Raw genomic sequence first — 15,045 nt, forward strand, 5'->3', positions numbered from 1 at the left:
CAAGCCCTAACTATATATAGCCGCTTGGCCATTAGCTTTCTAAATGATTTTTTTAGTTCTAAACAAATTCCAATGCAAAGAGATATAGAGATAGCTTTTGTCAATTGTTGTAGATAAATACGTAGTTCTTTAAAACTACTTTAATATTTAATATATATCTTTTGCATTATTTTTTTTATTGAATTCATATCTTTATATATAGGTGTTTTAAAAAACATGGAGACTACACATGCTTTGAAAAAACCTTCTTTTATACTCCCTCCTATTCACCATTTTCTTCCCTATTTCCTTATTCGGATTACTCGGGTTTTCTTCCCTATTTCCCTATTTACTTTTTTGGGTTGATTTGTGTGGTCCAAATTAAATTATATGTAGGGTAGTGTGTTTTGTGTGGTCCAAAATCGGTTTCTTATTCCTTGTGCAAAAAGGAAAGGGAAGAATATAATGAATATAAGGGAGTATATATAACATCTTCCGTTACATATTCATAAATAAACCGTCTATAACCCTAAACGAATCAACAACCTAATTTACATACAACCGTCTCATACAAAACCTCCCCTACACCTCCTCAACAACCCACCAACCTATTTTGACTGATTTGGTCCTAGTCATAGACGATAGCCTTGAATTTCCTAACAATTTTGGTATCAAATATCATTAATTTTCTACTAAATTTACATTATTTTGAGTCAAATACAATACCCAATAATAATCCAATATATAAACACACATACAAAATTACAAACCCATCTCTTCAAATACCGAATCCAATTCCCAAATTATTCAGTCGTATAATACTCTACTATGGCAGCTGCCTTCAAGTCTACCTCATTTCTTCAACAAAACCGTTTCGAAACCTCGTTTCTTCTTCCAATTTCTTCACCTTCTCGCAAATTTTCCAACGTTTCTATAAGAAAACCTTTCACAACAATGGCGGCTCTTACTACTGCACAACCCACTGTTGGTCTTTCTGAAACGTTCAGCAGATTGAAACAGCAGAAAAAGGTTAGATTCACGAAACGCGTTTCGATTTTTTTTGTTGAATTTGTAGTTTTTGAGAAATGGGTTTTGTTTTGTTGGTGTAAATTTGAATTGGGTTGTCTTTAGTTTTGCAAATTGTTGGTAGTTTTTGAAATGGGTAAGGTGTTCCGTCTCGATTATTTGTTTACCTTCTTATATTGTTTATGTTTATTGTTTGTGACCGGTATTTTAATCAAAGGTAAATAATTAATTGATTTGAGAAGTGGGTTTATACTTGTTTGGCAAAATGTGAATTTCAATGTGATGTGATGTGTGTCAGGTTAGAAGTTGAATGTGATGTGACTCCGTCTCAATCATTTGTTTATCTTTTTTTATTATCCGTGGGATATTTTAATAAAAGGCAAACAAATGACTGAGATGCATAGTTTTTTCCATGTGTGAAATTGAAGCTTTGACTTCTATTCATGTGTCTCAATCATTTGTTTTAATTTTCTGCGAGGGGTATTTTAATCAAAGGTAAATAAATGATTGAGACGAGGGAGTATATTTTTTGGTTAATGGGTGAAATTGAAGCTTTGGCTTCTGCTGATGTGAATGATGCATGAGAATAAATGTTAAGCTTAGGTGATAATGTTGATAAATTGTTTGGAGTGTTGGTCTGTTGGAGATGATGGGTTTATTAAAGAAAAGGATAATGTTTGGATAGATGGGTTGACTCATTAATTCGTATATGAGACTGTTGTATGCATAATACGCTAAATTTCATGTGGTATTATAAACCGTTGTATTCATGCAACGGTCCCATGGAAGAGTAGCCTATCCTTTAGTTGTGGTTATATTAAGTTTCTACTAGATTATTGCAAAGATTGAGAGGGGGGAAAAGATTGTGTTTTATGCTTGAGGTAGATATCCAGATGCCATGAGACAGTTTCAATGTGTTGTAGAGCCGGAGAAATAGGAAGAGGAAGCAATAGAGCTATTAAAGACGAGCTTAAAGTAGTAGTCTAATGGTCCCTGCCTCGATCTCGGCATGCTTCGAGCGCCACCATTGTTTAGCGTCGTCCGTTAGGTACATACTCGCGGTACTGACCTTTAGACCTTCATCGAGCGCACTCACTCGGAAGTATTGTTCCATGTCGAAGATGAAGTTATCGACTTCTTTCGAATCTCTCGCCCCACTATACTTGAGGGGTGTAGGCGGCTTCACCTTAGGAGTTCCACCAAAACTCCCGTCCGCGGCCATTTTCATCAAGGTATTGCACATGTTCTCGAGTTGCTCGACTTTATCATAGAGATAACCCATATCCGAGTTATACTCTTTCGGAATCGCCTCTTCGACGGCCACAAGGCGGCTCTCATGCCCCTCTATGGACTCGTCTACGGCCTCGAAGTGGGCAGCATGCCCCTTTACCGTCTCCTCAACTACATGGTGAGTGTTCCCCAAACTCACAATGAGTGCCTCCAAGGATGGAATTTTCTCGTCCATCAATTTCTCTAAAGCCGCCAGTTTGGCCTTAGTATCACTTTTAGTCCCACTCGGTTCTACCGCCTTTGTTGCCATCATATCTGACGACCCGTCAAGAAGACAGGGCTCGATACCAAATGTCACGGTCGAAACTTTGAGTCGGGCGTGACGCGCACCTTGTCTAAACGCTTTGACAAGAATGAAAGCGAGAGCGTTAGGCACTAGTGTTTGTCAAGCACTAGGCACTCGTAATCGGTCTCGGGTTGTGGGTGTCGAAATCCTAGTCTCGATCGACACACACGGGCTTGTTAGAAGGTGAAGGCAAGAGTCATTCACAAGAAAGCAACAACAAGCAATAAGAAGGCAACTTGGTGGGAAGCAGATGTTTGATTGACTAGTACTCCCAAAGAGGAAATTTGATATTTACATCCCAGTAGCGAGGAAACATTGATTTTCTGAGTTTAGTTGAATAGCGATATACCCATTTATGGAAATAAAAGCTATTCTACAACTAAGCTAAACTAAGAACTTACTTACTAAAAAAGTACAAGGGAAATAAAATTACATAAGCATAAATAAAACTAAGGGTTCAAGTGTGCGGATCATCACACCCGGCTACGCCCGGGTTATCTTTATTTACCATTTAAATTTTATTTTCTGTGAAATCTGTTTCGCTAAATTTGATTAACACATACATTTACAATTTATATCTTGAAATTATGATGAGATGTAAAATTAATCAACAAATTATGTGACACATTCACAACTCCCGCCGTCAATATTATTACTTTCACTACATCCCCTGTTAATACTATTATCTCCACTACTTCCTCAGTTACTGTTGTTTGTTTAACTACTTCTGCTATTTTTACAGTTAACCCGTTAATTTTGTCAAACTCATATATTTAAATTAATTAATATTTTCTTAAAATCGAAATAAATCTGAAACATTAGATTATGATATTATTTAGGAGCAATCATTATTATTTAGTAATTAAATTACAAATCTAATGAAATATTATATTTTTTGGAAATCTAGATTGATTTATTTACCTTTTAATAGTTTCCAAAATATAAAATATTATATTATATTATATTATATTATATTATATTATATTTGTGTATGTTAAATAATTAACATCTTTATACTAATTAATACCACAAGTGAGGCATGTTATTTTAAGAAAAATCATCATATTATAATGTTCTTTAAATTTATACTTCAACAAAAACTATATAATATTTACATTGAAGTCCCTTTGTCGGGTCCATCACACATTGCCATGATTAAAAACTATATAGTATAACTAATTTGTATAGATTTATTTAATTACATTGAAATCCCTTGGTTTTGGAATTAATATATAGTATTGATGTAGGAAGTCACTTGCCTAGCCCCCCTAGGTAAGTGGGACTTCCCACATGAATTGAGTTCCCATATCCCAACCAAACAACATTTTTTCATTCACGTGAATTGAAAAATCATGTGAATTTTATTTCCTGAGAACTTCATCTTCCTATGGGCAACCAAACAAGCCCTAACTATATATAGCCGCTTGGCCATCAGCTTTCTAAATGGTTTTTTTAGTTCTAAACAAATTCCAATGCAAAGAGCTATAGAGATAGCTTTTGTCAATTGTTGTAGATAAATACGTAGTTCTTTAAAACTACTTTAATATTTAATATATATCTTTTGCATTATTTTTTTTTATTGAATTCATATCTTTATATATATAGGTGTTTTAAAAAACATGGAGACTACACATGCTTTGAAAAAACCTTCTTTTATACTCCCTCCTGGCCTCCTATTCACCATTTTCTTCCCTATTTCCTTATTCGGATTATTCGGGTTTTCTTCCCTATTTCTTTTTTTGGGTTGATTTGTGTGGTCCAAATTAAATTATATGTGGGGTAGTGTGGTCCAAAATCGGTTTCTTATTCCTTGTGCAAAAAGGAAAGGGGAAGAATATAATGAATAAGAGGAAGTATATATAACATCTTCCGTTACATATTCATAAATAAACCGTCTATAACCCTAAACGAATCAACAACCTAATTTACATACAACCGTCCCATACAAAACCTCCCCTACACCTCCTCAACAACCCACCAACCTATTTTGACTGATTTGGTCCTAGTCATAGACGATAGCCTTGAATTTCCTAACAATTTTGGTATCAAATATCATTAATTTTCTACTAAATATACATTATTTTGGGTCAAATACAATACCCAATAATAATCCAATATATAAACACACAAACAAAATTACAAACCCATCTCTTCAAATACCGAATCCAATTCCCAAATTATTCAGTCGTATAATACTCTACTATGGCAGCTGCCTTCAAGACTACCTCATTTCTTCAACAAAACCGTTTCGAAACCTCGTTTCTTCTTCCAATTTCTTCACCTTCTCGCAAATTTACCAACGTTTCTATAAGAAAACCTTTCACAACAATGGCGGCTCTTACTACTGCACAACCCACTGTTGGTCTTTCTGAAACGTTCAGCAGATTGAAACAGCAGAAAAAGGTTAGATTCACGAAACGCGTTTCGATTTTTTTTGTTGAATTTGTAGTTTTTGAGAAATGGGTTTTGTTTTGTTGGTGTAAATTTGAATTGGGTTGTTTTTAGTTTTGCAAATTGTTGAAATGGGTAAGGTGTTCCGTCTCGATTATTTGTTTACTTTTTTTTATCGTTTATTGTCTGTGAGCGGTATTTTAATCAAAGGTAAATAATTAATTGATTTGCGAAGTGGGTTTATACTTGTTTGGCAAAATGTGTATTTCAATTTGATGTGATATGTGTTATGTTAGAAGTTGAATGTGATGTGACTCCGTCTCAATCATTTGTTTATCTTTTTTTATTATCCGTGAGATGTATTTTAGTAAAAGGCAAACAAATGATCGAGTTTTTTTCATGTGTGAAATTGAAGCTTTGACTTCTATTGATGTGTCTCAGTCATTTGTTTTTATTTTCCGCTAGAGGTATTTTAATCAAAGGTAAATAAATGATTGAGACGAGTGAGTATAATTTTTGATAATGGGTGAAATTGAAGCTTTGGCTTCTGCTGATGTAAATGATGCATGAGAATAAATGTCAAGTTTAGCTGATAAAGTTGATGAATTGTTTGAAGTGTTGGTCTATTGGAGATGATGAGTTTATTAAAGAAAAGGATAGTGTTTGGACTTTGGATAGATGATCATAGTGGATTGACTCATTATATGAGACTGTTGTATGCATAATACGGTAAATTTCATGTGGTATTATAAACCGTTGTATTCATGCAACGGTCCCATGGAAGAGTAGCCTATCTTTTAGTTGTGGTTATATTATCCTAAGAAAATTTCTACTAGATTATGGCAAAGATTGAAAGGGGGAAAAGATTGTGCTTTATGCTTGAGGTAGATATCCAGACGCCGTGAAACAGTTTCAATGTGTTGTAGAGCCGGAGATATAGGAAGAGGAAGCAATGGAGCTAGGAAAGACGAGCTTAAAAGTAGTAGTCTTAATGAGTTGATCTCAGAAAGGTCATCGCCATATTATTGTTTATATTCGTTTTTCACGATCATGCTGGACAATTTGAGACATATATTGTAATCCCTAATTATCTTCTATTGTTTACATGGATGTAATACAAAGGCATTTAGACTGTATGTGTTTTACGCCAGATCTTTTCATTCCTGATTTATTTGCATTTTCTTGTGAAGGTTGCTCTTATCCCATACATCACAGCTGGGGATCCTGATTTGTCAACCACTGCAGAAGCATTGAAAGTGCTTGACGCTTGTGGTTGCGATATCATTGAACTAGGTGTACCATACTCCGATCCACTGGCAGATGGTCCCGTTATTCAGGTATTTTAGTTACCTTACATGATTTGTTTTATCAACATTATATAGTTTTTAAACCTTAGGTTTATCTTTTAGGCTGCTGCCACACGAGCTTTGGCTCGAGGAACAAACTATGATGCTATTATTTCCATGCTTAGAGATGTAAGTTTCTTTCTCGCTTTAAGACTTGTCCTTTTGTAATTTTGCATTACATTGTCGTTTTGAATGTCTGATTTTTCTCTCGCCCCTAAACAGGTTGTGCCACAACTTTCATGTCCGCTTGCATTGTTTACCTATTATAATCCGATACTCAAGCGTGGAGTTGGAAATTTCATGTGCACTATAAAAGATATTGGTGTTCATGGTATGTTATGACTTATGAGTATAATATTGCTGACCCTTTGCGTCCGTCCCGTTTGTAGTGTCCGTATTTGACTTCGGTTTTAATAGCCCTATTTCACTTTGACAGTCAGACATTGCTTACTTTGACAGTTTGACTAATACTAATATTTTCTAAGAATTTATAATAAACTTCTGATAATAAAGTGGTCAAAGTTGACACCCTTTAAGCCACCTAAGTCAAGTAACGACTTAATCAAAATTTTACAACTTCTGAAGCATGCTAATTTGAAACATAGTTCTACTTTTACAATGCCAAATGCAGGCAATAGTTTTGAACTTACCTGTTCGGCCTACATTGCTTGATAGACTATATCACCTCTACCTCCTCGTCGCCACTTAAATACTCCAGAAGGCCAGAACTTTGTTTTCTGGACTCATCTCCATTTCGATAGTGTCCTTATTTTTCAGTAATCCTGAACGTATCTGAATTATGAACTCGTCTTTGAGACTATTTCTTTAATGGCGACCATTTTATGTAGTCAATTTATGTTCTAATGAAATGTAAATAAATTTAGTCATGCACAGTTAAATTTCTATAAAAGTGGGTATTGGTTTTAGTCATTTGTCCAAACCTCGTATTTTCAGGTGACTTATGTTCTTCTCTTGTATGTACATCCTTCAGGATTAGTTGTCCCTGATGTTCCTCTCGAGGAGACAGAATCCCTAAGAAAGGAGGCTCTTAAGAATGGGATTGAACTGGTAGGCTTCTCCGTTTAAACACTCTTTTTGCTACACTGCTTTTCAAAATAAAATAAAATTGGGAGTTGGTAAAACAACTTTAGCAAACTAGAAACTGTAAGGTGTATTGTTGATTGTTCTACCCAACCTCTTCCTCCGAACCATTGGCAGATGGACCCGTTATTCCTTACTACCTCCCTTCGGTCTTTGTTTCTTTTCACTTTTTGCTAAAGTCGGAGAAGCAAAGTAGCCAGAGTATTGTTTTGGGGCATATTTTTGACGATCTTCTGTCTTCTGAACTTTTCTCGATCTAAAGTCATCTGGCTTATTATATTATGTGGTTAAGGTACTCTTGACAACACCAACAACTCCCCGGGATAGAATGAAATCAATTGTTGAAGTTTCAGAAGGCTTTGTCTACCTTGTAAGTTTAATACTTGGTTGCATCTTCGAGATATGTTCTTGCTTTCGTGAACGTGTTACTTGTTATGCTGATAAGCTATTGATGATGATCAGGTGAGTTCGGTTGGAGTTACAGGCGCACGTGCGGATGTTAGTAGCCGAGTTCAACAACTTCTTTCCGATATAAAAGAGGTACTCATATTATTTTTGTCGAGTATATTCTTCATGTCATCATATTATGCCGCAACTTCATCTATGTCCTTTTGGCAAAGAATGGATGTGCTTTTTATAGTAATGATCGCGTAAGTAATGCCTAGGGACGTCATGTTAGTGAAGAGCCAGATGTATTTTTATGCTTTTGTACTCCTATCTCACTGATATTACTCGTATCCTATGTTATTCCGATACTTCACTTAATTGTCGTATTCCGTATCCGATACGTATTTCGTCGGATACGATACGACACTTTGATACTTCATTTTAGACCAAAATAGTGAAAATTTCGCACAAAATAGCCATATCAGATACTTCGATACGTATTTTGTCGGATACGAGTAGGCGAGTCTGAGTAACATAGCTCGTATCTCATTTGACTTTTGTGGTTAAACAATGTCAATATTTGGCAAATATATTAACTGCTATTTCTTCGTATGATACTTGAATTTTCGTAAGACTGATGGTAATTACAGTCTAAAGACGTCGCCTTATCTTTTTCTTTGCTTAAAATCAGGCCACCGATAAACCTGTAGCTGTTGGATTTGGCATCTCGAAACCCGAGCACGTGAAACAGGTAATTTGCACGATTACATTAACTTAGGAATTGCCAATTCAGTTTACGCCCACCGAGAATTTTCTGAAGTGGCTGTTATCTTGAATGGACCTATAGGTGGCTGGATGGGGTGCTGACGGAGTGATTGTGGGAAGTGCCATCGTGAAGATATTGGCTGAAGCCAATTCACCCGAAGAAGGTTTGAAGGAACTCGAGAAATTCACCAAGTCTCTTAAAGCCGCCCTCCTCTAGATTACCAACATAGAATATTTTCTTGCAACCACATGAAATGTGATTGTTGTATTCGAGTTACGGCATAGTTTTGTCGATGTAAGCTGATAGACCTCATGAGATTGTTTTACATGAACAATTTGTCAATTTCATAAATTAAGATTCAAGATGCAATAAAACACATGCAATAAGCGATTTCTCGCAATTTGTATTTCTTAATACCTTTATGAGGAAAAACAACTTAATTCACAAGGTAAATAAATAAACACAATAATTACTGTTGACGAATTCTGCTTTTGCTTCACAAAACGAAAAGCTCGTCTAATGTTGAAAAACAAGTTTGATAAACTTGGTTACATATTATTCAGTGAACATAGAAATAACATCGGAGATCTCAAAATATCGAAGATTTGATTTCGCTTTGAAAGAATAGGACTTTAAGATAGCACGTCTATCTGCTGGATGATGATTCCGAAGAGAAAAGGTATTTGACACGAGAAAGAACTGAATCATGAGTAGGATCATAGGGATGGTCCTTTGACGGAATCTCTAGGATCGCTGGAATTGGTTTGTTGTAGCTATCAACCAAAAATCTAATCATATTTGCAACCTGCAAAATGGCAATGGGGCATAAACATACTTGTAAACTGGGAAACACATAATACAGTCGCAATAGATGCGACAAAACAAAGGGAAACAAGCAATCTAACGGCAACACGATTCTCCTTTAATCTGTAACATGATGAAAGTGGAAGAGAACACAACCATAACATTACTGGTTAACAATCGAAAAGGTAGTACAATCTCACTATGGCCATGTTTGATTTGGGAGAAATTATTTTTATAGGAAATACGGATAGAAAATCTAATTCTTTCTGAGAGTACACAAATTCTTGTTTGTGACGGCACATATCCGTCACTCTTGAGTGACGGATACCATTTTACCTCACAAAGTACCCACTTTTTCTCTCTCTGCAACACTATTCATGTGGTCCCCTTTCTCCACTAACCCATTTTGTTACCATTTTAACTCACAAAATATCCGCCACAAATGGTAACCCGTCACAAGGGAGACCAATTGCTGAGAGTATTCCGTTTTAAAACCCGAGGATGCTAAAATTCCCCTCTCACTCTTCCCTGCTTTCTCACCATTTCTCCACATAACTAAACAAGAAAAACTTAGTTTGGTGTTTCAGTTAACAACTTTTTTTTTTCAGTTACGACATTTCTCTGTTGCATTATAAGTATTCCATTACAAGAAAAGGACCCTCGTCACATTGTGAATAAAAGGACATGACAAGAATTGGCTGTTAATATTTGTTAGCAATTTAGAGTAAAAGTGACCCAATTTGAGAATCTAATAGCAGTAGTACTATAATATACGTATAGCACTTACAAATTGGCTGATCAACACAATTGCGATATCTTCTCTTGTTGTGAACTCCTTGAATGCTTCTTCAATTTGTTTTACAGTTGTTTCTGAGCAGAAGAAAATTGTTAGTGAGGCATGCACACACAGGTATACTAATATACACACTAAGAGAGTGTATTTGTGTGTGTGACTGTGAATAGGCTGCATGAGGAATGGGGGTTTCCTAAAAGTTCGTAACAATGGCTGGGGGTAGAGAGAGTGTCAGTTTAATTGATTGCCTTCGCCATACAGAACTGAACTCCATATACAACGTGGCTAGAGACAACAAAAACGGCAACTACAATGATGGAGCTATTAGCTGAAATTATTTCAGTTCAGCCGACCCCAAATCATTTTGGGATTAAGGCTCTGAGGTTGTTGTTGTTGTTGTATGCATTGGCATTCAGCATAAATCACCATGAAAACAAGAAATATGTTATTTCAGTTATGCATTGGCATTCAGCATAAAAGAACATACAATTTTTATTCTTGTCATTTCTAATGAAGAAGCAACGGATACAGTTCTATGCCTAAGTTAAACCATTGATAGTAACTTGAAACTCCTTGACGAAAATCAAACAAACAAAGCAAAATCTTCAGTAAGATGGTCCGATACTTAGGCAGGGCCACAACTTATGTTGGAGGTGGAAACTCACAAACCTTTAGAGCTTTCAAGTTTCAACAACCCACAATAAGAAAGTTTCATTCTTGAGCAAAATAAGGCTCAAGAGGACGAAACCTTGATTCAAGGCTTCCACCCCCACCCCCACTTACGGTAAATTCAGTGCACGTCTTTGGCCTTTCCCAGGAGGGAGCTTGGCTTTTTTTCCGATCATGTTAAACCATAATGAGTAAAACAGTAAAGCTAGAAGAACTCAGTGACTTACTATTGTCCACAATCAAGTAATTTGTCTTCCTGCGTATATCAACATTTCCAACTCCAGCAAGCAAAAACCCAGTCACGGTATCCTAAAACAAAGGATATCACGATAAGTCCAAGACAATTCCGAATACTAGTCAATCAACGAAACCCGTTAGTAATACATTCCTAAAAGACAGACACGTAAGGCAGTGACAAACTAACAACTACTCCGTATTTATAACCCTCTCAGCTGTTGCCAACAATAGATTCAAAAGCAGCCCTCACGATTTGTTACTAACATAGAATTTGGATGCCAGACAAAGAACTTGAATTTGGAATAAAAATACAAGTTTGGGGTTCAAAACCTCCCAACTTTTACACACAAATACTAGTACACAGGCTTATCATGCTTCGAAAATCCGAAAATAATGTTGAAGTAGATAAAGCTTCCCGTACTCTTATCATCCAAGCCGACATATTAACAGCATGGAGCATTCCAATTACTCAAAGATCATATGGTTTGTTTGAGATATTATCCATAAATTCTATCATAAGTTGACAAACTCGCAATTCCAATCTGCTACAATGACGACTAACAGTCTAAAACTGGCGGAACAAAACTAAGGGGCGCTAGCAGAGGCGATCACCACCTAAATATTGACAAACTTTTCTATTTTACTCCCTCTTTCCAAATCATTTGTTTACCTTCGATTAAAATACCCTTCACAAAGAATAAATAAAGGTAAACAAATGAATGAGACGGAGGGAGTATCTTTTTTTATTACTACTTCGTCCCTCCTGAAATTTACGCCCCACAACTACAAATCCTCGCTCCGCCACTGATGACTAAAAAATCAACCTCGAATTATAGATCTTTCAGTTCTAAAACCACGACGAATTAATCAAATTAATCAAACCTAGCTCAACATCACCATATCACTTAAAAAGAACTGCACATATCCGAATTAACCAAACAAAATCAAATTTATGATGGAATTCAATCAATTCAACAAAATTAAAGAACAAAAAACAATAATATCTTACCTCATCAGCAATAACAGCAATAATCGCTGAATTTTTCTGCGGAATTTGAGGTTTGTTCGCCATAATCAAACTAAAAACTGAACAAAAAAAAGTCAAAATCAGAATATAAATTCAAATCACAAGAGTGAAGATCGAAGATGAACGGAAAGTTAAAGTGCGAAGATCGAATCAAATTACGCAAATCAGAAATTGAATTTCGCGATTGAATTGAAGAAGGATAGAGAAAAACCTGAAGATCGAGTGTAATGAGGTTGTGGAGTTGTGGAAGAGGTGCTCACGTTGCTGGTCGAATCAAATTCACTGGATTGATGATTGATCTATTTGAAAGTGCGTCGTTTTCCGTCTCAATCATTTATTTATCTTTCGATTTCGATCAAAAATACTTGCTCCGTATTATATTAATATACTCGTATTAAAGATAATTATTTGACTCGGATCAGGTAAAATTGACCCGACTCAAGGGAGGAACCTTTGTAACCCGGTAACCTGAATTAACCGCACAATATTACTCGCCGAAATGTTTTCTATTCCAAACCAACCCATTGTCCATAAAGAAGTTGATAAAAACTCATTAATTAATAACAGACTGAAAATGACAGAACCTAAAATGACTTATGTCTCCTAAATTGAGGAATAAATAAAAGACATGCATAATTTCTTAGACACATTTAAAACTTGACGCTTTCTTATTTGATTTTTTTTTAACTAAATAAACCTAAAATCCTAAATAGATGAAAAAAAACAAGTTGTAAAATAATTCTTTTGGTTTTGAAATTATAAAAAAAATGTAATCATGATACTTTGAAGTAAATAAATAAAAGAGTCACAAAGTATTCTACAAATTTATTTTTTAAATCATGATACAATATACATAGTAAAAAAAAAATTTAATAATGGTACGATAATGTTTAAAAGTGAAAAATTGTACGCGTATCATGATCACGACAATGTTGTTAGGATCAAGATTCTATTTTGGATCGATGGGAAAGGTGGATCGAATCGGCAGAATCGGATCGTAGAATCGTAAGATTCTACAAACTCACTAAATAGAGTTATTTATATGGTAAAAAAATATAATTAAAGAACAAAAGACTTATTTATTAATATTTATTCATAAAATATTGATAATTGATTGTATCATTGTATGAACATGTTTCTACAACTTACACAAAATTTATGTTTTACGATGTCACTATATAAATCTGATCATAGGATCATAAGATCGTAGTCGTAAAATTCTACAGCCATGATAAAATCGTAGGATCCAACCATCCAGAATCGGTCAATCATTTATAAATCACTTGTAAAATTCATTTTACTTTGACTAAAACAAACCTTCTTTTACTTAGTTCTTAAGCCACAATCAACATACAAATGGTCAATTTTATTTTATATTTAAATAAGCAAAGATTACTAAATTTAATTTTACATTTCAATTAGGAAACTCCCTAGATATTGTTATAGAACTTCCAAGCAACTAACAAACAAATTTACCCTTTCCAACTCCAACTCCAACTCAAACTCTTCTTTCACCTTATACTCCTATATCTACTCCGTTTACTTCGTATATACCCTTATATATATAACTTACCAAGTAACAGAGAAACCATTTGAAAACGATTTAGGGCACGCGTTAGAAAAATTCGTATACCTCTTTGTACCCTATCATGACAAAATCTCCAATGGAGTTTGTTGATACAAAACTATTTTCGGACCCGTCTATACTCTCATACAAAGATCCTACACAAAAATCGCTAATAAGAAACCATATTCTTCATTTAATCCATGATTTTCCGGCATTTAAACCGTCTAACGACACGTTTTTTCACGTCGATGGTGCCTTTACGGAACTCTTAAAGGTTAGTGGACTTATTCCCGTGTCGAAAATCTTAACTGACGTACCTCTTGTTATTTGGTTACATGAGAATTACCCTGTTATGGCTCCTATGGTTTATGTAGGGTTAAATCCCGACTGCCCAGTTCATGAGAATCACCCCTTTATCGATAAATCAGGTGTAATTGCGGAAACTCACCTAAATTGGGACCCACATAGTAGCCTATGTACATTAGTACACAACCTAGCTAGCCTTTTTGTACATGATCATCCTTCAATGCCCTCGTCGATTCTTAAAATGACCGTCTTAGATGATCTCGTCCCAAAGGTTTGTAAAGACTTTGCTACAATCAATACTCGAAATAGAAATGAAATCGAGAAATGGTATTCGGCCCAAGACGAACTAAGACGAAAGGCTAGCCAAGTCGATGGAGAAATTAGTCGTCTCTTGGTTGAACGAGAAGAACTCGAGAAAAGGGTGATAGAATTAAGGAATTATAAAGATAGACTCGAGAAATGGGTATCCACAGACACGGGCGCAGTAATGGACCGTGTTGAGACATTAACAGTCGATGATGCAGTCGAAGGAATTGATGTGAAGTCGAATGTGATACTTGAAAGCAGAGCAGAAGATGAAGCATTGGAGGATGTAATGTATGCTTTAGATAAAGCACTTGTTGAAGGTGTGATGTGTTTTTCGGAGTATATGAGACGGATTCGAGTTGCGGCTAGGGAACAATTTCGGTACAGAGACGTCTTGGTGAAGTTGAAAGCGTCTTTGTCCTAAACTCAATAGTCGACTCGACTTTTTGGTTGCAACTCTCCGGCTATTTGAATAGCTATCCACCTATTGTAGATGGGTAATTGTCGACTTTTCTGGAAATTCGTTTAGGGCGGAAATATTTTAGTTATCGGAGTCGATTTTCGTCTTAGTTCAGGAAAAGAAAATATATTTTTTAGATTGATACATGTGTATTTGTACAGCTGAAGCCTGAATACATAATTGAAATCAATCCAACCACGCTGGTGTTTACGGAAAAAAAAAAAAAAGACGGAATATCCAAAAAAAAAGAAAAAAAAAAAACCGAAACAAAATAAAGACGGAATACCAAAAAAAAAAGGAAAAA

At 35.4% G+C, this 15,045-nt stretch overlaps 3 protein-coding genes across 5 annotated transcripts; 2 read left to right on the forward strand and 1 right to left on the reverse strand.

The window, feature by feature from the left end:
• Nucleotides 1-726: 726 nt before the first annotated feature.
• LOC141652522 (tryptophan synthase alpha chain-like) lies at nt 727-8,972 on the forward strand. 2 transcript variants are annotated; one of them, XM_074460040.1, is made up of 9 exons: nt 727-1,008; nt 6,163-6,309; nt 6,382-6,447; nt 6,541-6,649; nt 7,310-7,386; nt 7,712-7,789; nt 7,882-7,959; nt 8,498-8,557; nt 8,654-8,972. In XM_074460040.1, exons 1-9 carry the CDS (start codon nt 808-810, stop codon nt 8,786-8,788), a joined length of 951 nt encoding a protein of 316 aa, XP_074316141.1. In that variant the 5' UTR covers nt 727-807; the 3' UTR covers nt 8,789-8,972. The 2 variants fall into 2 exon arrangements, with proteins under 2 accessions (XP_074316141.1, XP_074316140.1); XM_074460039.1 differs by lacking the exon at nt 727-1,008 and adding an exon at nt 4,558-4,984.
• Nucleotides 8,938-12,420, reverse strand: LOC141652523 (V-type proton ATPase subunit F). Of its 2 annotated transcripts, XM_074460041.1 has the most exons (5): nt 12,314-12,420; nt 12,085-12,154; nt 11,066-11,147; nt 10,164-10,246; nt 8,938-9,377 (listed from the first exon to the last, which is right to left on the reverse strand). In XM_074460041.1, exons 2-5 carry the CDS (start codon nt 12,145-12,147, stop codon nt 9,219-9,221), a joined length of 387 nt encoding a protein of 128 aa, XP_074316142.1. In that variant the 5' UTR covers nt 12,148-12,154; nt 12,314-12,420; the 3' UTR covers nt 8,938-9,218. The 2 variants fall into 2 exon arrangements, with proteins under 2 accessions (XP_074316142.1, XP_074316143.1); XM_074460042.1 differs by lacking the exon at nt 12,314-12,420 and having other exon boundaries at nt 12,085-12,191.
• Nucleotides 12,421-13,766: 1,346 nt separating this feature from the next.
• Nucleotides 13,767-14,705, forward strand: LOC141653903 (protein ELC-like). Its single transcript, XM_074461770.1, has one exon. It carries the CDS (start codon nt 13,767-13,769, stop codon nt 14,703-14,705), a length of 939 nt encoding a protein of 312 aa, XP_074317871.1.
• Nucleotides 14,706-15,045: the final 340 nt, after the last annotated feature.

Source organism: Silene latifolia, chromosome 4, assembly GCF_048544455.1.
Source record: "Silene latifolia isolate original U9 population chromosome 4, ASM4854445v1, whole genome shotgun sequence".
In the NCBI taxonomy this organism is placed as follows: domain Eukaryota; kingdom Viridiplantae; phylum Streptophyta; class Magnoliopsida; order Caryophyllales; family Caryophyllaceae; genus Silene; species Silene latifolia.

Bases quoted from the DNA above. Each gene is read 5' to 3' on its own strand.
- LOC141652522 (XM_074460040.1), top strand. From the start codon at position 808: ATGGCAGCTGCCTTCAAGTCTACCTCATTTCTTCAACAAAACCGTTTC. The intron at 6,310-6,381 runs GTATTTTAGTTA...TTTATCTTTTAG, and splicing joins CAGATGGTCCCGTTATTCAG to GCTGCTGCCACACGAGCTTT. The intron at 7,790-7,881 runs GTAAGTTTAATA...GATGATGATCAG, and splicing joins CAGAAGGCTTTGTCTACCTT to GTGAGTTCGGTTGGAGTTAC.
- LOC141652523 (XM_074460041.1), bottom strand. From the start codon at position 12,147: ATGGCGAACAAACCTCAAATTCCGCAGAAAAATTCAGCGATTATTGCT. The intron at 11,148-12,084 runs GTAAGATATTAT...CCTTTGTTTTAG, and splicing joins TTGCTGTTATTGCTGATGAG to GATACCGTGACTGGGTTTTT. The intron at 9,378-10,163 runs GTAAGTGCTATA...GCCATTTTGCAG, and splicing joins TTGTGTTGATCAGCCAATTT to GTTGCAAATATGATTAGATT.
- LOC141653903 (XM_074461770.1), top strand. From the start codon at position 13,767: ATGGAGTTTGTTGATACAAAACTATTTTCGGACCCGTCTATACTCTCA.